The 24,412-nt window shown below is 35.9% G+C and overlaps 1 protein-coding gene and 1 pseudogene across 1 annotated transcript; both read right to left on the bottom strand.

The window, feature by feature from the left end:
* Positions 1-1,131: 1,131 nt before the first annotated feature.
* Positions 1,132-10,006, bottom strand: LOC137005199 (zinc finger protein 271-like; annotated as a pseudogene).
* A 5,117-nt stretch (positions 10,007-15,123) lies between these two features.
* On the bottom strand, positions 15,124-19,067 carry LOC137004378 (zinc finger protein 34-like; the record flags this gene model as incomplete). Its single annotated transcript, XM_067364642.1, has 3 exons — positions 15,124-16,102; positions 16,256-16,481; positions 18,974-19,067. Coding segments are annotated over 3 exons (1,110 nt in total), but the record flags the coding sequence as incomplete, so codon positions are not given.
* Positions 19,068-24,412: the final 5,345 nt, after the last annotated feature.

The following is a 24,412-nucleotide window of genomic DNA, read 5'->3' on the forward strand; positions in this document are numbered from 1 at the left end:
AATATTTTTGCAATGTTTCGTCATGCAGCAGAAATAGAGGCGATGTGTTTGTGAATGTAAAAGGTCTGCAAAGTTGTAACGTTGATGTGCATGACAAATAAAGTTATGGTCTCCTAAAGGAAAGAATGCATTTTGAACTGCCTTAACAAGTTGTCAGCAATTCCAGTCTCAATGTAACAAATTAAAAACAAATTACATTTAATTTTTTATTTCAAAAAGGTACAGTGTACATTAATGAACATTCATGATTCCCATTGTCATCTTAGGCATAAAAAATAAAGGAAAGGAAAAAAAAACTGAAAAAAACAACAATAGTAATGCAAACAGAAATTGTAAACATCTCTTGTAACCGGGGATCGAGTCCCGGCTCGCGGACCTTTCCGCAACCTTTGTAAACTCATTCTCTGTGTTCAATAAATAAATCAAAGGAGATGTTGTTTGAGAAGATGTTATTTCTATTTAATTTCTCATAACTATCAAAAATCAAAAGACAATCTAGAGTCACTGTAAGAGTTGACTTAAGTGGAAAAACTCACAGTATTTACTATTTGGCATGAAACATAATGCTATGCCAAGGCGTTTTGACTTTTATTCACATCTCAGGATATGAATTGTTGATATCAACAATTCAGTTGTTGATATCAGGAACTACATTTCCACTAGTAACAATGTTAATTCTTGGTATTAACATTTGAATTTCCACTATTAGAATTCTTGATATCTGTAATTGTATTTTCACTAGTGAAATCGTCACCATAGGCTGCCATTAATATTCAATTGTTGATATCAAGAATTGATTTCTTACTAGTTGAAATTTCAATTTCACATATCGGAAATACTTAAAAAAATTCTTACTAGTAAAATCATAATTTTTGATATCAATAATTACATTGCTACTTGTAAAATGTGAATTTTTGATATCAAGAATCCAATTATCACTAGTTGAAATGTCAGTTCTTGATATCAACAATTGAATTGCTCCTAGTAAATGTTCATTTTTGACATATGACAAAATATCAATATAATTTCAGATATCTAAAATGGCTTTCTTACTAGTAACAATCACATTCATGATATCAGAAACTAACATTGTCTCTAGTGACAATCAAATTATTGATATCAAAAATTAATTTTGTTACTAGTACCAATTCAATTGTTAATATAAAGAATACTTATGTCTACGAGTGATGACATCATTGTTGATATCAAGAATTAACATTTTTACTAGTGGAAACTGAATTGTTGATATCAAGAATTCATATCATGAGAATGAATAAAAGTCAAAACGGCTTGCAATAAAATGCTACATTTTTTTACATGATCATGAAGGCTTCGTAAATGTTTGAAACTCTTCTCACACTGAGTTTAGTGGTGTGGCTTCTCTCCAGTATGAACTCGCTTGTGTGATTTCAGGGATCCAGAATGAGCGAAGCTCTTGTCACAATATGAGCACTTGTAAGGTTTTTCTCCAGTATGAATTCTTTGGTGCCGTTTCAGATCGCCAGCTGTAGTAAAGCTCTTCCCACAGTCACAACACACATGATCTCTCACTCCATCATGTGCTTTCTGGTGCAGTTTAAAACTGTCCAGCCGTGAAAAAGTCTTTCCACAGAGAGAACACACATAAGGCCTCTCATCTGAATGAACTATCAGGTGTTGTTTTAAATTTGATGATGAAATAAAATCTTTACCACACTGATCACAGTGAAATGGTTTTTCTCCAGAGTGATGGAGCAGATGAATTCTCAAACATGCTGCATCTCTGAAACTCTTCTCACACTGAGTACAGTGGTACGGCTTCTCTCCAGTATGAAGTCGTTCATGTAATTTCAGTGATCTCAACCAACTGAAACTCTTGTCACAATATGAGCACTTGAGGGGTCTTTCTCCAGTATGAATTCTTTGGTGCTGTTTTAGTTGACTAGATGTAGTAAAGCTCTTCCCACAGTCACAACACACACGATCTTTCACTTCATCATGTGTTTTCTGGTGCAGTTTAAAATCACGTATCCATAAAAAACTCTTTCCACAGAGAGAACACACATAAGGCTTATAATCTGAATGAACATCCAGGTGATAACTGAGATCTGATGCATGAGAAAATCTCTTTCCACACTGAGTGCATGTATATTTTTCTCCAGTGTGAATTCTTATATGCGTCTTAAAATTTCCTTTATGTGTGAAACTCTTTCCACACTGAGAGCAGGTGTGCAGTTTTTTGGCTTTTGTTCCTTGAGTTTTGATGTCACAATCTTTCTTTACTTCATTTAGTTTGTGTCTTTGCTCTTTCACTTTCATCTGGTCTAAAATAAACATATTAAGCAGTTAGAATCAGTTCAATAAGGTTAAATGTGAAAAATAAAAATACTTATCAGAAATCAAGACTATAAAAACAAAACTATCTGTGTATTGAGTATCTTTGTTGTGCAACGGTCAGTTCTGTCATTCATTTGTTAATATGTTTAAAACTGATATATTATTATGATTTACAATGTTATTTGCAAGTTTATGATCATTTAGATGTATTTCTCTATAATTTTTCATACATATATATTGCTCATTATTTCACAGTCACCAAAGCAGTCAACAATGAAGAATCAAGAATGGACACCAACCTATTTGTTCCTCTGTATCTTCCTGTTTTATTCTGGATGGTTCTGAAATACTCGTATCTTCAGTCTCCTCTTTAATAAACTCCATCTTTAACAGTCACACAGATTTCAGCTGCTACACCTGGAGTTTGTCCTTCTCTTGTAGGAAGATGTGAATATTCCCAGTATTTATTGGTGAATTGTTGTGGGAGGAGCTTCACTGCAGGTGTGAACTGTGATCACTGTGTGATACTGACGCCCACAGGACCAGATCTGGAAAAAATCAAAGAACTTACTGAATTTACACTGGATTACTTTAACAGTAAACATATGGTGCCTTTGGGGTCAAGTGTACTATAAGTGGTATCTTAATACATTTTTGTAATACAGAGATTAAAAGCACATGTTAGTTCATATTTCATGGTGTCTCAAAGTCAGTTGAGTACACTTAGATTTTCTAAGGAGTACTAAAGAAGAATTTTTAGTATATTAAGTAAAAAATTAGTGCACGAAAATAGAGAACTATGAGTACATTATAGAAATTTACTTTTTATTTTTCACCTGGGTTGCGCCATTGTTTTCTCCATTAAGCACAAATAAAAGCCTGACGATAATAATGTGTTAAGTTTTCTGATAATATAATTCACATATTAAAGTGTGGCAATAAATTAAATGTAACAACAACAACAACAAAACTATTATAATAATACTAACTAATACCTACTGAGTTGTTTGAGGAAAGTAACTGTTCCATTATTTTGTTTTTATACTGTTTACATGACAGAACATATGATGCAGGCACCCCTGTATAGCCTACTGAAATAATTAATTACACTTCTTAAATTAAACTAACATATGTGCATGAATTTAAAAATATGGAGCATTTTGGTAAGATTATTTATAAGTAGAATTCAAAACAGCCTATAGAAAGGTTGCTCATTTTATGGGAATCCAAATTTTATAAGGATGAAACAAGTCACAAGTTAAATTCTTCGATTAATATAAAACAGAATTCTAACAAAAGATAAAATGTAAAAAAAAAAATCATACACAATATGTACTGAATAGAGACTATATTTAATTTTCTGTAAACAATGTACATTTAGTTAACACCTTACCTTAAAAAAGAACAACATCTCTGACCTGCAGAATGAAAATATATCCGAAGAAGATATTCCACATTTGTCCTTCATTCACGATCGTTACCAGCGTCGATTTTAGCTTTAATCGGTAAGTTTCAGCACTCGTCTCGTCTCTCCCGCTATTCTTCTTCTTCTTCTTCTTCTTATTTTGTTTTTATGGAGGGTTACAAACAATCGTAAAGGTGTATACCGCCAACTACTGTATTGGAGTGTCTAAAATCATGGCTTCACTGATCTTTTGAATTCTTCTACCTATACCAGTTTCTTGCAAAAACGTCATTAATTCCTCAGCAACTTCATTTTGAGAATTTCCTATACCTAAAATACTTCTTATATTCCATTCTCTCCCTTTTAGTACATTCTTTAAATTTTCTTCTCTCTTCTTGAAATTTTCTAAATTTTATTAAAACATGCATTTTCTTTACAATTACATACCTCACATTTATCTGAGTTTATTTTACTCATAAGAAATAACGTATTATTAAGTCTTTTTTGTCCTAACTGAAGTATTGTAAATTTCCTCTCTTCTATTTTTACTGTTAAATGTTCCAACTCTGTAATATTCTCTTCCTTAATTATCTAAATCCCATATTTTTTTGCCAATTTTTGTCAATATTAGTTTTTATTATAGCTTTTTCCTTAATTTTTTCCAAGAGAAATCTTAATTTTATCATTAATATTTAGAGCTCTTTTTACTAATTCATCAGCTTCCTCATTACCTAAGATTCCTATATGTGCAGGTCTATCCAACAAAATTGAACATCTATTCTCAATCTTTCTAAATTTAACAATGATGTGCAAATTTCTATTAAAATATCTTCTCTAGTTGTTTTAATAGTAACAAGAGTCTGTAATATTGCTGCTGAGTCTGAATATATTATCATTCTGTCCGGTTTGACTTCCTCTACCCATTGCAAACCCAGAGAAACTGCCACTAGTTCAGCTGTATATACAAAAACATGATTGGATATTCTTTTATTGATATTCTTTACTTTGAATTCTGGAATATCAATACCCACTCCTACATACCCATTACCTGGATCTTTAGATCCATCTGTATAAATTCCTAGATATCAATAATATTTTTTGTTCATGTAGTCTTGTATTAAATTGCAAATATTTTCCTTTTCATTCTCCAACCATTCCATTTTTCTTTTTAATTACTTCTAAGTTAACCATAGGCCTCTCTTTCTATTGCATTAACAAGAACATTATAACATACACTTACAGTTACATTCATAATAGTATCAAAGGAAACAACAAAGAGAGAGAGAAGGAAAGAAAACTATATAGGTGTTGGGGATTGCCCCACTGAAAGCTGGTATTTGTTATTGACCGCTGCAGAAATCAGGGAGTCAGAGTCATCAGATAGGTTTTAACTTTTTATTACACAAGAGTGACCATATAGTACACATAGAAGTGTACTTGAGGTAGTTTTCTGAAATAAATAAAATAACAGAAATAAATATTCATTTTCTAAATATAATCAACAATTTAACAGATTACAAACTGAATGATAAACAACTTACATAAAGAACTGATATATTAATATGACTGAGTGATATCAGCATGAGTCAGCAATATTAAGCTGCAGCGTAATAAAGATTACAAAACCCACAAAATATGAACGATATAAGGAAATTATTAATACAGGCAGTAATAATGGCGACTACAGAATGATATTATCTTACTTAGTAACGTTAAACTTCGAGCAAATAAGTTTAGTAAACATTAACGATAGCCGCGAAGCTATAGCGGAACAAATCCGCTCGTTAAACAGGATCAAATTACACACAGAAAGATCGCGAAGCATAAAGAATATAATGAACTAAAGCTAATACTGCTGCAATACAGTGTAACGATCTTCATTATACATTGAATTAACTTACTTGTCATTAACTTTCTCTTGTGCATAAACGCTGCACTTTAATGAAAGCGTGCGATCTGACTGCCTAGTGATAGTGAATAGACAGATACTGAACTCATACACGCAGGAAACACTGCTACTTATGCAAGTCATAATTAAAACGTCACACACATAATGAACTTAAACTTAAAAGGAGAGGATTCACAATAGGTGTCACGTTTCTGGGGCTGCATTCAGTAAATCACATCTCCACACTGTTTTGAAGCAAACAATATCATAATTAGGCTAACAAAACTCAGTAATAATAATAATAATAATAATGGATTCAACGTTCTATTCACCTTCACTCGATTACAGTTACAGTATTGTACATGTCTCCATTCTTTAAATGGGGTTATCTATTAAATTTATTTAAGTTCATCAACTCAATTTAGTTAGATTTGGGAAAGGGGAGCGGCTTCTGCTCACATGCGAGACACACTCAGACAACACACTCACAATAAAACAAAATAATATCCAGTCCTGGTCGTCTCGCAGCCTCTTGTGGTCTTCACACTCCCGCTCTGCCCGAACTCCGCAGCACTGCGATCCCCCTCAGCAGTGAGGTCTCATCGACAGCATGTCCCTCCTTCCTCCCGGGTTTCGGCACCAATGTAAAACAGTTCGTATACAGGAAGAAGGAGGCGGGAACCAGCGAACATTCAACATAACTTTAATTCAAAATAAACAAAGAACAAAACGAAAGTAATGCCGGACATCTGCCGGCCACACAAACATAACAAAACACAGCATAAAATCCAGCCTGGTCCTCTCTCGTCCTTCACTGTCGTCGCTCCTCCTTTTATGCTCCCGGAGCTCCTCCGTGAGAGACTCAAAGCCGTTCCCTCACGGCTCTCGCCCGCCCTGGTCGCCACAGTGTATATCATAATATGCTGGGTAAAATACAGCATTGAAATAGTTAAGAGAGGTGAATAGTTACAGGCTTGAAATCGACCTGTCATTAACTGAATGGTGGCTTGTGAAGACTCAACAATGTGAAGAAATCAAATGGTAGTAACACAAATTGACATATGGCTAGCAAGAGTTTTGAGTCTAATAAAATATATATTTTCTGTGGCATTCATGCCATTTTATAACCTTGCAAAGCCCATATTCAAATGCAGAGAAATGGTGGACAATGTACAACTCGCTAAGGGCAGAAGCTATGGTAATGGAGGACTTTCAGTCAGTGGTTGTGGGAGGGGCCTGAGCTGTGTGACGTCTCACTGTCTACTTAAATTTCGGGGGGAAATATTTTTGCAGTGTTTCGTCAGCAGAAAAAAAAAAAAACATTAAATTAAGTAACAGTACAACCCACTTAAGAGATGTATGTCTATCCCTCACAGCCTCGCTTTCATTCCTGTTAAAAATAACCAAAGATGGCACTGCTGTGAATAAGTTTTTTTTTTTTTTTTTTTAAAATACTACTTTACAAGCAAAGTGTTTGTGAATGTAAATGGTCTGCAAAGTTGTATAGATCGGTGTGCATGACAAATAAAATTTTTGTCTCCTAAAATAAAGAATGGATTTTGAACTACTGTAACAAGTTGTCAGCAATTCCGGTCTCAATGTAACAAATTATATTTCGTTTTTTTATTTCAAAAATGCACAGTGTACATTAATGAACATTCATGATTCCCATTGTCATATTAGGCATATAAACTAGAGGAAAGAAAAAACAACAACAATAGTAATACAAACAGAAATTGCAAACAACTAAAATTGAGTTAAACAACATGTTGTAACCGGGGTTCGAGTCCCGGCTCGTGGACCTTTCCACAACCTTTCTAAACTCATTCTCTGTGTTCATTAAATAGAAATAACATCTTTGTCTCCTTTGGTCCATTTCATTTCTCATAACTATCAAAAGACAATTTAATGTCACTGTAAGAGTTGACTGTTGAGTGAAAAAAATCATTTTATCTCACAGTATTTACTATTTGGCATGAAACAAAGTGCAACATTTTTTTACATGATCATGAAGGCTTCGTAAATGTTTGAAACTCTTGCCACACTCAGTACAGTAGTACGGCTTCTCTCCAGTATGAACTCGCTCATGTTCTATTAGGGTTCCAGACTGAGTGAAACTCTTGTCACAATATGAGCACTTGTAAGGTTTTTCTCCAGTATGAATTCTTTGGTGCCGTTTCAGATCACTAGTTGTAATAAAGCTCTTCCCACAGTCACAACACACATGAGCTTTCACTCCATCATGTGTTTTCTGGTGCAGATTAAAACTCTTTAGCCGTGAAAAACTCTTTCCACAGAGAGAACACACATAAGGTCTCTCATCTGAATGAACTTTCAGGTGTTGTCTTAGATTTGCTGATGAAATAAAATCTTTACCACACTGATCACAGTGAAATGGTTTTTCTCCAGAGTGATGGAGCAGATGAATTCTCAAACATGCTGCATCTCTGAAACTCTTCTCACATTGAGTACAGTGGTACGGCTTCTCTCCAGTATGAAGTCGTTCATGTAATTTCAGTGATCTCAACCAACTGAAACTCTTGTCACAATATGAGCACTTGTAAGGTTTTTCTCCCGTATGAATTCTTTGGTGCTGTTTTAGTTGACTAGATGTAGTAAAGCTCTTCCCACAGTCACAACACACACGATCTTTACCTTCATCATGTGTTTTCTGGTGCAGTTTAAAATCACGCATCCATGAAAAACTTTTTCCACAGAGAGAACACACATAAGAATTCTTTTCTGAATGAACATCCAGGTGATAACTGAGATCTGATGCATGAGAAAATCTCTTTCCACACTGAGTGCATGTATATTTTTCTCCAGTGTGAATTCTTATATGCGTCTTAAAATTTCCTTTATGTGTGAAACTCTTTCCACACTGAGAGCAGGTGTGCAGCTTTTTGGCTTTTGTTCCTTGAGTTTTGATGTCACAATCTTTCTTTACTTCATTTAGTTTGTGTCTTTGCTCCTTCACTTTCATCTGGTCTAAAATAAACATATTAAGCAGTTAGAATCAGTTCAATAAGGTTAAATGTGAAAAATAAAAATACTTATCAGAAATCAAGACTATAAAAACAAAACTATCTGTGTATTGAGTATCTTTGTTGTGCAACGGTCAGTTCTGTCATTCATTTGTTAATATGTTTAAAACTGATATATTATTATGATTTACAATGTTATTTGCAAGTTTATGATCATTTAGATGCATTTCTCTATAATTTTTCATACATATATATTGCTCCTTATTTCACAGTCACCAAAGCAGTCAACAATGAAGAATCAAGAATGGACACCAACCTATTTGTTCCTCTGTATCTTCCTGTTTTATTCTGGATGGTTCTGAAATACTCGTGTCTTCAATCTCCTCTTTAATAAACTCCATCTTTAACAGTCACACAGATTTCAGCTGCTACACCTGCAGTTTGTCCTTCTCTTGTAGGATGATGTGAATATTCCCAGTATTTATTGGTGAATTGTTGTGGGAGGAGCTTCACTGCAGGTGTGAACTGTGATCACTGTGTGATACTGACACCCACAGGACCAGATCTGGAAACATCAAAAGAGAAGTTACTGAATTTACACGGGATTACTTTAACAGCAAACATATGGTGCCTTTGGGGTCAAGTGTACTATAAGTGGTATCTTAATACATTTTTATAATACAGAGATTAAAAGCACATGTTAGTTCATATTTCATGGTGTCTCAAAATAGCACAGTTGAGTACACTTAGATGTTCTAAGGAGTACTAAAAAATAATTTTTAGTATATATTTACTAAGAATTTTTACTGTTTATATGACAGAACATATGATGCAGGCACCCCTGTATACTGAAATACTTAATTAATTACACTTCTTAAATTAAATGAACATATGTGCATGATTTTAGAAATATGGAGCATTTTGGTAAGGTTATTTATGAGTAGCATTTAAAACAGCCTATAGAAAGGTTGCTCATTTTATGGGAATGCAAATTTTATAAGGATGAAACAAGTCACAAGTTAAATTCTTCGATTAATATAAATTAAACAGAAATCTAACAAAATATAAAATAAATCAATCATACACAATATGTACTGAATATAGACTATATTTAATTCTCTGTAAACAATGTACATTTAGTTAACACCTTACCTTAAAAAGGGAACATCTCTGACCTGCAGAATGAAAACATTTCCAAGAAAATATTCCACATTTGTCCTTCATTCACGATCGTTAACAGCGTCGATTTTAGCTTTAATCGGTGAGTTTCCGCACTCGTCTCGTCTCTCACGCTTTCTCTGTTTCTCTTTCTATTGAATTAATAAAAACATTATAACAAACACTTACAGTTACATTCATAATAGCATCAAAGGAAATAGCACACACACAGAGAGAGAGAGAAGGTAACCAAACCATAGAGGGTCTCGCGTGCTTCTGTCTTCGGCGCATCCTCAGTGCGCACAGTGTCATGTTTCTTAAAGGGACCGCATTCAGTAAAGCACATCTCTGCACTGTTTTGAAACAAACACACTATCATTATTAACAATACACAATAATAATAATATATGATATATGGAATTATTCCTTGGCATCCTCACGTACTAAACTGCATTTTTTAATTGTTTGCATGCTGGAGGTACGCTATTATGTTGTGTGCAATTAACATTGAAGCTAGCTAGTGAGAGAAAATGGCACTATCAAAGAATCTAAAGAGGAAAGCTGTCAGTGAAAATAGGGCATACAAAGAATGGAAAGACAACAATGTGTTTATCCTACCTAGTTTTGTGAATGAAAAGCCGGTGTGGCCCATTATAATGATATTGTCTACATTGGATGCAGTATGGCGTGGCGTGTCACATTCCCGACAGTAAACGTATTCCCCGTTATATTTATGAAGTAGACCAAGTGCTTTACACTGGTCGATTTGTTGCGTTTAGTGTAGACAGCTTTTAGCGGTTGCAGCGCAGCACGTCTGTCCACACGAAGCCGGAGCTTACCCTAACCAATCTTTTTTTTTTCCTCGACTCAAAAAAAATCTGCGTCCACACGAAACCACTGAAACGACTGATGATGTAGTTTACATGCCAGATCAGTATGTGGCGCTGTAATTATACCACAGAGATGCACTTAAAGCAGCAAATAAGACTTGGAGCATGCACATAAACCTTTCAACGAAAATTGTAATTGAATATCATCGTCAACAAACCTTTATCACGTGACGAAAACGAGACGAGACGCAACGTAAAAGCTGGTCATGTGACGATGACTATAATTAATTGTATAATACAATATTGTTGACGAATAAAAATGAGACTAAATGTGGTTTAAAAAATAAAAACTATGCCAAAATGTCTCTTCATTTTCGTTAACCAAAACAAGACCAGACGAAATAACGTTATAACATTTCATCTCGTCTCGTTTAGTCGCGTTATTATTGCAGTATTTCTGTTTCCTGTGTCTCATCTCAGGATGCATCAGGTCGCACTGCGTAGACGCAGTCGACGTCACTTTCTCTGACATGCTGCATCTCTGAAACTCTTCTCACATTGAGAACAGTGGTGCAGCTTCTCTCCAGTATGAAGTTGTTTGTGTAATTTCAGTGATTTCAGCCAACTGAAACTCTTGTCACAATATGAGCACTTGTAAGGTTTTTCTCCAGTATGAATTCTTTGGTGCTGTTTTAGTTGACTAGATGTAGTAAAGCTCTTCCCAAAGTCACAACACACACGATCTTTCACTTCATCATGTGTTTTCTGGTGAAGTTTAAAATCACGCATCCATGAAAAACACTTTTTGGCCTTACATTTTTTGCCTATTGCCGACCACTTACAGGCTACAAGTGTACATTAATCAACATTCATGATTGGTATTCCCATTGTCAGATAAGGCCTAAAAACTAGAGGAAAGAAAAAAAGAGAGAAAAACAACAATAATAATACAACCAGAAATTGGGAATTTATTGGGAATGTCTGTGTGTTCCCCCAAAACACTCTATCAACCACATACTCTAGAAACACCCCAGCAACTGCATAGCAAGAGCCAAACAGCCATCCAGGTCAAAAACTAGTCAAAAACATTCCCTCTTCTGACAAAATCAAACTTTGGCCTCAGATGACACACAAAACGTAACAAACACACTGATTACTGCACTGCCCAGTGAACACTAGTGAGAACGTATAACACTGTAACGAAAAGCTCTTATTGGGATACTGGAATTATTTTGCATCTCAATGTATACTACAATATACAAAGATACATTTGCAGATGCAGATACAGTAAAATACAGCAATGAAATTTTGAAAAGAAAAAAATAATTTTTATTTTACTATTGTAAAGTATTCTTGCAGTAAATGAAAAGCATGAAAAAAGTATACGTATATGAACTTGCACCACAGTACAGTATTCTGTCAATTACAGTACAGTAAAAAAAAAGAAGAGAGAGATAGAAGTAAATTGAGCATCCTCTGCACTTTTGGCCAAATTTCATTATAGTATGCAGCAGCGGCGAGCAGTGAAAAATGCAGTTACGTTGAAATAATTTATAGCTAATATGCGAGATGCTCCCGTTTTCAGAGTTAGTTTACTCATTTGCTTGCTCATGACAAATTGCAACACAGTGAAAAGTATTTTTAATATGCTGGAACTCTTATTGAGAGGAGCCCATATTTACCTGTTGAGACGTGCTTTCACAAGCACCTTTAAAAACTTTTGTGATGTTTGAGTCAACAGAGGTGCGACATGCGAAAGATGCATTTGCAAAATATGTATTTCTGTAATCCAATAGGTGCCACTAGTGTCACATAAACATACTTCACCTTTAAATGTATAAGTTTAGAACACAGATCTAAATCAGACACAACAAATAAGAAACACCATGGCGTCAGTATGCCAGAAGCACATTTTAAATTAATAATAAATTAAATGTCAAAACTTTTGAAAGTAAATTTCAATTACTCAATTACTTAGATGACATGTTAGAGTTCTTTAGCGATATAATGTTCCAGCAAGTCTGCTTAATCAATTACCAAAGAAGCATGTCAAAATTATTCAGGAAAATAAGATTTTCTTATCAAGGTGATAAAATGTTGTGTAGCAAAAAAGAGTACACCCTCCTAAAAAGTTACTAAATAAAACAAAATAAAAATGTTCTGGTGTAAGTTTAAGGCAATGTTTGATCAACTGGTAAGTATGTTGAACTGAAACATTTAAAGATAAGTAATTTCTTGACAATTAAAAGTGTTATGCTGCGTTCACACCAAACGCGAATAGAGCGTCAAATTCGCGTCTACCGCGTCTAGTTTGCCGCTTGAACATTTTGAATGCATTCGCGCGTCTAGAGCGAAATAGACGCGCGTAATAAACAAGCGTTTGAAGCGAAATTGACGCACATCCGAGGCGAAATCCGCTTCTTGTGTGGGAGGGGCAAGTGCTAGGCGGTTGTCTGTTTGCAAGATGGCTGATGTTGATCGTGCGTTCATCGAGAGAGCCACTGCTTTGTATTTACTCTGGAAAGCAGAATAGCGGCGTAGGGGTCAGCGTCGCGGGAAGGCCGCGGGTCGATAAACGTGTACGTGACTCAAAAGTGAAATGTGTATTTACAACTTACCAGGTAGCCCAATCTCCTCACCGACACTCTTCCAAGCGAGCTCCTTTTTATTCCTGTCTGAAGTATGAACTTTTGTCATAAATCTCTGGGTGACTGCTCACTGATAATATCAGTCGTTCCTCCATTTTGAATGAGTGACTCGGGGCGGGCCTGCCGCCACAGCAGCAAGCAGGCTCCTGATTGGTTAACGCGGCGCAAATTTACGCCAAAGTTCAAATTTTTCAACTCGGCCGTCAGAAACGCTCAATTCGCGAGGCAAATTCGCGAGGCCGCGCTAAATTTGCGTAAACGCGTCTGTACATTGACTTAACATTGAAATCATTCGCGCCAGACGCTCTAATTGCGTTTGGTGTGAACACAGCATTATATTGCCCACTAAATCATTCTCAGAACTTGGGAGAAAACTGTCAGGAGACTTATTTCTTAGAACAATAGATCTACAAGAGGATTACCAAAAAATTGTTTTAAGTGTGAAAATATAGCAAAGGTAACACAGAAATTTAAAAACAATGGACTTGTGACAAGGCCCCTGAAATAATCAGGCCTTCATTTTGACCTTTCATTTAGTGATGAGGGATTTTTTGTTAGACAAAGAGCAGGAGAAATACCAAGCGAGTGTCTTAGAGCCATCAAAAGCTATGAAAAGAGTGACTGTTTATCTCACAGAGTAAGATGCAGACTGCAGAAATGACATGCATGGTTGTTGTTCTCACTGGAACTACCTACTGTAGCACACAATGAAGTCAGTCAGCCATTTCCAAAGCCCATATTTACGAAATATAGATTCTGGGAGTCAATACTCTGGTCTCATGAGACCAAATCAATCATTATGATCTAACAGCATCCAAAATGTTATGGTGTTGCTAGAGGAGGAGTACAGTGAGAAGTGCCTGGTTCCCACAGTAAAGTTCAGTGGTAATAAAGCTCTTATATAGGGATGTATGAGTGCTGAAGGTGAGGGCGTTGTGCTTTATCAGTGCTGTCATGAATTCCCACACCACTGTGTAATTTAATACATAAACCTGAAACAGATGTTACCATTTCCTCATTCCCTGCATTGTTGGGCATTTTTTCAACATGACAATGAGGATATGCATTCTCCCAAGCTGAAAAACCTTCTGTGGACATGTATTGCACTCAATCTTAACACTCTTGAATGCCTTTGGGGGATTCTGTAGAGACAAGTTGAGCAACACTCCCCATTAAAGATCAGGGCATTTAAGGAGCTCATCATCCAGGAGTTCAACAGGACAGATATGACAATTTGTCATGAACTTGTACACTCCGTGCCAAAAAGCTTCAAAGCAGTATATTCAAAAATATGGATGATATACTAAGTACTAGAATATCATACATTTGTTAAATTAAATCTAGGGTGTACTCATTTCTGCAATCCTTAATTTAAACAAAATGACATAGATCAATGACACAGATTTCTCAGTTTTATTATGTATATGTTTAAACACTTTAGTTTTGCCATGTTTCCATGAATTGTATTAGTGATAATAAAGAAAACACATCTTTTTTATTTGTTCAGAGGGGGTGTACTCATTCATGCTGTGCAAAGTGACTGGCAAGATCTGGCAGCAGCTCAATGCCTGTTTCTTCTCAACATTTTATTTTTGACTTTTTTCTCAAAATGTAATGAATTTTTCTCTAAACATAGTGACTTTATTCTCAATTTAATGAGTTTATTCTCAAAGTTTTATTTAGAATTTTTTTTCTCTAAATTTAATGAGTTTAATCTCTATTAATAATGACTTTAATCTCAAGATGGTTACATTTTTTTTTTTTTTTACTGCTTGGCCCTAATCATCTTCCGTATTTATCACAGTATTAAAATAGAATGATAAAAAAATCATTAATGTGTTTAAAACTAAAGTCATTCTCTGTGTTTATAAATAGATCAATCAAGACAAAGATGCTATTTCTATTTAATTTCTCATAACTATCACAAGACAATTTAGTGTAAAAACTCCATATTTTATCTCACAGTATTTTTTTACATGATAAAAACATTTTTGCTCACTTGCAACATTTTCTATATGATCATGAAGGCTTCGTAAATTTTCAAAGCTCTTTTCACATTGAGTACAGTACAGTGGTATGGCTTCTATTCAGTATGAACTCGCTCGTGTGTTTTCTGGTGTGTAGACTGAGCGAAACTCTTGTTACAATATGAGCACTTGTAAGGTTTTTCTCCAGTATGAATTCGCTCATGTTTTTTCAGGTGTCCAGACTGAGCGAAACTCTTGTTACAGTGTGAGCACTTGTAAGGTTTTTCTCCAGTATGAACTCGCTCATGTTTTTTCAGGTGTCCAGACTGAGCGAAACTCTTGTTACAATGTGAGCACTTGTAAGGTCTTTCTCCAGTATGAGTTCTTTGGTGCCGTTTCAGAAGAGTAGATGTAGTAAAGCTCTTCCCACAGTCACAAAACACATGATCTCTTACTTCATCATGTGATTTCTGGTGCCGTTTAAAACTGCTCAGCCGTGAGAAACTCTTTCCACAGAGAGAACACACATGAACTGAATGAACTTTCAAGTGTCGTTTTAGATCTGATGACGAAGTGAAATCTTTACCACATTGATCACAGTGAAATGGTTTTTCTCCAGAGTGAAGGAGCAGATGACTTCTCAAACATGCTGCATCTCTGAAACTCTTCTCACACTGAGTACAGTGGTACGGCTTCTCTCCAGTATGAACTCGCTCATGTGATTTCAGTAATCTCAACCAACTGAATCTCTTGTCACAATATGAGCACTTGTAAGGTCTTTCTCCAGTATGAATTATTTGGTGCTGTTTTAGATGACAAGGTTTAGTAAAGCTCTTCCCACATTCACAACACACATGATCTTTCACTTCATTATGTGTTTTATGGTGGAGTTTAAACATACCCAGCCTTGAAAATCTCTTTCCACAGAAGGAACACACATAAGGCTTCTCATCTGAATGAACTTCCAGGTGATAACTGAGACCTGATGCTTGAGAAAAACTCTTTCCACACTGAGTGCATGTAAACGGTTTTTCTCCAGAGTGAACTCTAATATGTGACTTAAGGTTTTCTTTTTGTCTGAAACTCTTTCCACACTGAGTGCATGTATATGGTTTCTCTCCATTGTGAATTCTCATGTGTTTGTTAAGGGTTCCTTTATACTGGAAACTCTTTCCACACTGTGAGCAGGTGTGCAGCTTTTTGGCTTTTGTTCCTCGAGTTTTGAAGTCACAGTGTTTATTTACTTCATTTAGTTTCTTTCTTTGCTCCTCCTCTTCCATCGGATCTAAAACAAATTAAGCTGTTAGAATCAGTTCAGTGAGGTTAAATGTGAAAAATAAAAACACATAGCAGAAAACAAGACACCTGCCTCTGTATAAAGTATCTTTGATGTGCAAAGGTCAGTTCACTTGTTAATATGATTAAAACTGATATATTACAGTGCACAGCATAAGTGAGTACACCCCTTCTGAACAAATACAAAAGATGTATTTTCTTTATTATCACTAATACAATTCATGGAAAGATGGCAAATCTAAAATGAGAAATATATGTCAATTGTGTTTAAATTAAGTATTGCAGAAATGAGTACACCCTAGATTTAATTCAACAAATGTATGATATTCTAGTACTTAGTATGCCCTCCATATTTTTATAACCCTTCTTGGCACGGAGTGTACAATTTCATGACAAATTGTCACATCTGTCCTGTTTAACTCCTGGATGATGAGCTCCTTAAATGCAGTGATCTTTAATGGGGAGTGTTGCTCAACTCGTCTCTACAGAATCCCCCACAGGTGCTCAAGAGTGTTAAGATTTAGTGCAATACATGTCCAAAGAAGATTTCTCACCTTGGGAGAATGCATATCCTCATTGTCATGTTGAAAAAATGCCCAAGAATGCAGGGAATGAGGAATGGGTAACATCTTCTGTTTCAAGTTTGTGTATTAAATTACACAGTGGTGTGGGAATTCATGACAGCATTGATAAAGCACAACTCCCTCACATCTTCAGCACTCATACATCCCTATATAAGAGCTTTACTACCACTGAACTTTACTGTGGGAACCAGGCACTTCTCACTGTACTCCTCCTCTAGCAACACCATAACATTTTGGATGCTGTTAGATCCAAAATGATTGATTTGATCTCATGAGACATATATATTTTCACACTTAAAACAATGATTTGGTAATTCTCTTGTACCACTCTCCTCTTTTGTGCTAAGAAATAAGTCTCCTGACAGTTCACTCCCAAGTGCTTCCACTGTGTCAGCATTAAGTCTGAGAATGGTTCAGTGGGATAAATACACTTTTAATTGTAAAGAAATGACTTCTTGTTAAATCAGGGGTCGGGACCATTGATCCTGGAGGGTCATTGTCCTGCAGAGTTTAGATGAAAAACAATCAGTCACCTGCCTGTAATTTTAGTAATCATGAAGACCTTGATTGGCTTCAGGTGTGTTTAAAGGGATAGTTCACCCAAAAATGAAAATTTGATGTTTATCTGCTTACCCCCAGGGCATCTAAGATGTAGGTGACTTTGTTTCTTCAGTAGAACATAAATGATGATTTTTAACTCCAACCGTTGCCGTCTGTCAATCAAATAATGCATTGAAACGGTAACACAATCGAAGAGTCAAAAAAACATGCACAGACAAATCCAAATTAAACCCTGCGGCTCGTGACGACACATTGATGTCCTAAGACACGAAATGATTGGTTTGTGCAAGAAACCGAACAGTATTTATATAATTTTTTACCTCTAAAACACCACTATGTCCAACTGCGCTCCACATCTGGTTAGTGAAATCTGAACACGCTCTGACAACAGAAGTGATGTCTCGTGCTCATAGAAGCAAAGCGCAAGACATCACTTCCGTCATCAGAGTGCGTTTTTTGACCTCACTAACCGGATGCTGAATGCAGTTGGACATAGTGGTGTTTTAGAGGTAAAAAATGATATAAATACTGTTCGGTTTCTCACACAAACTGATCGTTTCGTGTCTTAGGCCATCAATGTGTCGTCATTAGCCACAGGGTTTAATTTGGATTTGTCTGTGCATGTTTTTTTGACTCTTATAGATGATGTTACCGTTTCAATGCATCATACAACTGACAGACCACAACGGTTGGAGTTGAGGAGTTAAAAATCATCATTTGTGTTGTACTGAAGAAACAAAGTCACCTACACCTTGGATGCCCTGGGAGTAAGCAGATAAACATAAAATTTTCATTTTTGGGTGAACTATCCCTTTAATTAGGGTCGGAGCAAAACTCTCAAGGACAATGGCCCTCCAGGATCAACGTTCCACACCCCTACTTTAAATGTTTTGGTTCAACATATACTTACCAGTTGATCAAACATTGCCTTGAACTTACACCAGAAAATTGTATTTCTTTTTATTTTTTATTTTCTAACTTTTAGGAGGGTGTGCTCATTTTTTCTACACAACATTTTAACACCTTGATAATAAAATCTTATTATCTTATCTTATTTTTTAAGCAGACTTGCTGGAACATTACATTTTTTAAAGAACCCTAACATGTCTTCTAAGTAATTGAGTAACTGCTGACTTTCAGTCAGCTAAGTTTCAGAGGGGGTGTACTCATTTATGCTGTGCACTGTATGATGATTTACAATGTTTTCTACAATAATGTTATATGCAAGGTTATGATCATTTAGATGGATTCATCTATCAATAATCATCCATATACTGATTATTAATTCACATCATCCAAAGCAGTCAACAATGAAGAATCAAGAATGAACACTAACTTATTTGTTCCTCAGTTTCTTCATGTTTTATTCTGGATGGTTCTGGATCACTCATGTGTTCAATCTCCTCTTTAATAAACTCCATCTTTAACAGTCACACAGATTTCAGCTGCTACGCCTGGAGTTTGTCCTTCTCTTGTGAATATTCCCAGCATTTATTGGTGAATTTTTGTGGGAGGATCTTCACTGCAGGTGTGAACTGTGATCACTGTGTGATACTGACGCCCACAGGACCAGATCTGGAAAAATCAAAAACAGCTGTATGTCCCTTCGCTATTCTACTTATGGAACAGTTCCATTTTATCCATAAGAAAAATAGGGAAGGCATAGGACGTACAGCGTAAGCTTTTTGAAGAATACAAAAGTGTGGTTTTGGCGGAAGCACTTGGAAGGCGATCTTTTGATTATATAAAGCATATACATTTACATTTTTGCCATTTGGAGGCCACTGAAGTCCATTATAAGGAGAATAATCCTGGAATGTTTTCATCAAAACCTTAATTTCTTTTCGTCTGAAGAAAGAAAGACATGAACATCTTGGTGCCACTCCGACATGCAACGCGGCGTGACATAGGCGCGCTTTTTATACTGCTTATATGACAACAAGGGTTGCAATGGTTCTCGGTAAAAAATGTAACCATACTGTTCTCCACTTTCGGTTCGGCACGTCCTTGCACTGCGGTCCATCTCAAATGACGACACATCTATAAGCTAATATGGTTTGTTTAAAATAGCAACGTGGAAAACAGACAGACAGAATTCAGATAATGTATGTTTCAGTCGATGCATGCGCATTCTGGCTTCCCAAAATGTTACAACAAAGATAATCAAAAAGCTTGGACTAAACAGTCACTCTTTGTTAACTTCGAGTGCCGTATGCTCTAGGTCATTCGAAGTGCGCACACACTTATTTCTCTTTCAAGTCTTGCACTTCTGCAGACAAATTCATACAAAAATTGTATGTATTTGGCATGTATCCTAGCAAACATAGTTATGTCTTAAGTGAACGTATAATAGTCGAGAAAGACATTTACATGTGTAACAGTATACAGTTGCAAGAAAAAGTATGTGAACCACTTGCAGAATCTGTGAAAAAGTTTAACAAAATAAGAGAGATCATACAAAACGCATGTTATTTTTTAATACTGTCCTGAGTAAGATATTTTATATAAAAGATGTTTACATATAATTCATAAGACAAAATATAGCTGAATTGTGAAAACTTTTGAACAGGATGAAGATGTCCAAATTTTTCTTATTCGGTTTAAATATCAGTTTTTTTCATATAGTACTGCCCTTTGGAAGCAACAGAAGATACTTGCATGTTTTCTGGAAAACAGATTAAATAAAATTTTATTTTGATCTTCAAATTCCAAATGTTTTTACCCCCCGACTCTTAATGCATCATGTTTCCTTCTGGAGCATCAGTGAATGTTTGCAGCTTTTTTAATAGTTGTGTTTGAGTCTCTCAGTTGTCCTCAGTGTGAAAAGATGGATCTCTAAATCATACAGTCACTGCTGGAAAGGGTTCAAATATGCAAAAGACGCTGGAAAAAAAATAAATAAATATGCAGGACCTGGAGGATTTTTTTTTAACTGCTCAGGACAAACAAGAGACTCATGAACAACCATCACAAAACAAAAAAAAACAAAAAAAACCAAAAACAAAAAACAGTTGTAGATCATCAGGTAACCACACACAGTATTGAGAATCAGTGGTTCACATACTTATGAATGGGGTTATTTTAATAAATTCAGCTTTTTTTTTGTTGTCTTGAGACTATATGTAAACATCTTTTGTGTAAAATATCTTACTCAGGACAGTACTAAATAAAAAATTACATGCATTTTTTATGATCTCTCTTATTTTGATAAAATTATTCACATTTACACAGATTTTGCAAGGGGTTCACAAACCTTTTCTTGCAACTGTATGTACTGGATCGTGCATGTCTTAAAGGGAAAAAAAACTATTCCTGCTTACTGTGTTTTTAGTGTTACATCAAACAACAAATGACAAAGAAACTACTCTTGAAAATCACTCACAACTACTGTTTGATACCTGAAAAACCTGAAAAGCACTGCTTATTTTATTTGAATATTTGCTTTATTTTATTTATTTGGTATGTTGCTTGCAGTTTGATTATTTGTTATTATTTTCTTTTTTATTTGACAGTAGTCCTATTTTCCCTGAACATAGCACATACCGAATCGTACCCAAAACCGTGACCCTAAAACCGTGACCCTAAAACCGTGATACAAACCGAAACCGTGAGCAATTTGAACTGTTGCACCCCTTATGACAACATATGATGCAGGTGCCCCTGTATAATGAAATACTTCAGTAATTACACCTCTTAAATTAAATGATCATATGTGCTTGATTTTAGGAATATGAGTCATTTGGTATGATTATATAACATTTAAAACGGTATAGGAAGATTGCTCATTTTATGGAAATCTAGATTTTATAAGGATGAAATAGATCACAGATTAAATTCGTAAATTAATATAAATTAAACAGAAATCTAACAAACATGAAAGAAATCATACACAATATGAACACACTAAGAGGCTGATAACAATGAATGACTATGTAATTATCTGTACATTACACTATGAAAAATGTACATTTAGGCAACATAAACTTCAAATCTTACCTAAAAATGGAACATCTCTGACCTGCAGAATGGAAATATATCCGAGGAAAATATATTCCACATTTGTCCTTCATTCACGATCGTTAACAGCGTAAATTTTAGCTTACAAAGGGGAAAGTTTCAGTCTTGTCTCTCGCGCTTCTCTGTCTCTCTTTTTATTGCATTAACAAGAACATTAACTTAACATACACTTACAGTTACATTCATAATAGCATCAAAGGAAACAACAACAACGAGAGAGAGAAAGAGAGAGAAGGAAAGCAAACTGTAGAGGGTCTCGCGCACTTCTCTCTTCTGCGCACTCTCAGTGCGCGTGGTGTCACGTTTCTTAAAGGGGCCGCATTCAGTAAATCACATCTCCGCACTGTTATGATGAAGCACGCACACTATCATAATTAACAATACACAATAATAATAATAATATATTATATATGGATTCATCATTCTATTCACCTTCACCCGATTACAGTAACAGTATTGCGTTTTTTACATGTCTCCCTGACATCTTTCATGCTTTATGTGGCATGACAGGTAATATAGGCATTAGAGGTCTTCTCGGATCCTAAAATCTGTATCTGACCGGAATCAACTGATTCACTTCTTACACGGACCTTGGCTGCGCTGTCTGTTTTTGACTCCCAACCGTAAATGACTGAACCGGTTCATAAGAGTCATTTGAAATGCCTCTGCTGAAAAGCAGTACTTGAAACACTGCTTACCAGTGGCGGTTCTACATTGAAATACACCCTGGGCGAGACCCCTTTCGAGCGCCCCCCCCCCCCCCCACACACACACACACACACAAATAACAAACAAAGTTCTGCACAAACAGTTATATTTTATTATAACAACATAAGTGGTAATTTCTCAATTGCACAAATCCTTCATTAGAAAGCCAGACTTAAGAGAATTAAGTTATTAACTATTGCAATTTAAACAGCAAACACACTTTTTAAGGTGCACAATTTCCACCTCCAACATTTCCAAAGGACAATGAACACCATTCTGCACAAAATATGAGTATAAGTTATCAGAACTTAAATAAATACACTATATTAATATGCCAAAAATATATACAATCAGATATATAAAAAGTAACAAAAGCAGAGAGCAACAATATTATTATCAACAAAAAATATTAAGAATATTATACAAATAAAATATGTATTATAACATTATGAATGAAATGTGCATTATTTGGAAGAAAGTCGAGGTGTGTGACTGACTTTAGCCTATTATTAATTATATTTCTGGGCTGCATTCCAGTTCGGTTTTAGACACGCTCTTGCGAACTTCCCTACACACTTCCCCTCGCGGGAATCCCTGCCGCCATTTTGAAGTGCGTTCCACTTCGTGAAGTGGACGAGGGAAGTTATGGACAGACCCTTGCTCCCTCGATTTTGACCGAGGGAGCGAGTCTACTTCATATATACACTTCAGGCAGCTCCATAACCCACAATGCAACACGATTGTGACGTCACCGCATATCGCGTTTATTTTACCCCACCACAAACAACTCTATGATATATTAATTATTTTTTAAACATTTAAAACACACATATATACATATAGAATGCTGTATTAAACAATTTTGTAAGGGGAAAAAATAAATAATAAATCAGCTCCATTGCGGATTCCAAGTGATCAAGGGCTTAGGATGTTCCAGTTCAGCCCATACAAAGGTTCCGCCAGAAGTGGGCACTCGTGCAACGTAAGCAATGATGTACATCCGAGTCAACGAGACCGAGTGAAGTTAGCGAGGGAAGGGCATTTAAAAACCGAACTGGAACGCAGCCTTGGTGTGGATCCCCCGTCCCCGTCCACCCCCCCCCGCCCTGTACGTTCCATTTGAGAGAGACCCAGAGGTGAAATGTCGCCCGCGCCTCTCGCCCCACCCCCTTTTACACTTCTCTCACAACACACAGCTTCTGTGCATGGTACATTTTCAGCAAGCAGGGGCGCCGGCAGCTGCAGAGGATTTATTTAATTTTTTTTTATCTGCTCGTGCTGCCGCCCCCAATGTGTCACGAAAAAATGACGCCCCGGGCGGCTGCCCGGTTCGCCCGTGCCTAAAACCGCTACTGCTGCTTACATTTATTATTTTTTTTCTGTGATAATTCTGGGGTGGCAGATGGGGTGGAATGCCCAATTACAGCGATCTGTGAACCTATTATCTCATCTTTTCTACTTTTACAGCATGAAATATACATGAATGAAAATCAAAAAGTATGTTGAAAGATACAGTACATTTACTGAAATTAATCAATCTCTTTTTCAACCGCAAACATCAATTAAACAGATGTCAGTAAAGATGTCAATAAAAGAGCTTGCAAACAACGTCACAAAACATTGCATTTACCAAAGGAAAGCCATTCAATGACCATAAAGTCTGTTACAGGGGTGGCTAACCCTGGTCCTGGAGTGCCAAAGTCCTGCAGAGTTCAGCTCCAATCCTAAAAATTCTCGAAAATCATTAAAAATACATTTTCAAAAGCTCTTTCTTTGTTTTATTACCCTATTGTAATTGCTCAGTCAATTATTCTTCTCTGAAATGAATTGTATTTTTGAGGGCCTAAACATGCTTGAAAACTCATGAAACTTTGCACACGCATCAGAAGTGTTGAAAATTTACGTCTGATGTGGATTTCAGAATTAGGTGTGGTAAAATGACTCGATAGCACCACCTACAAAATTTCAATTAAGTGCCCTTTTGTCACGTTTGGCACAGAGACAATCAGGTAAGGTCCATTTGCAGCTTTTAATGGGTTAATCCAAAACG

Source organism: Chanodichthys erythropterus, chromosome 17 (assembly GCF_024489055.1).
Source record: "Chanodichthys erythropterus isolate Z2021 chromosome 17, ASM2448905v1, whole genome shotgun sequence".
Classification (NCBI taxonomy): Eukaryota; Metazoa; Chordata; class Actinopteri; order Cypriniformes; family Xenocyprididae; genus Chanodichthys; species Chanodichthys erythropterus.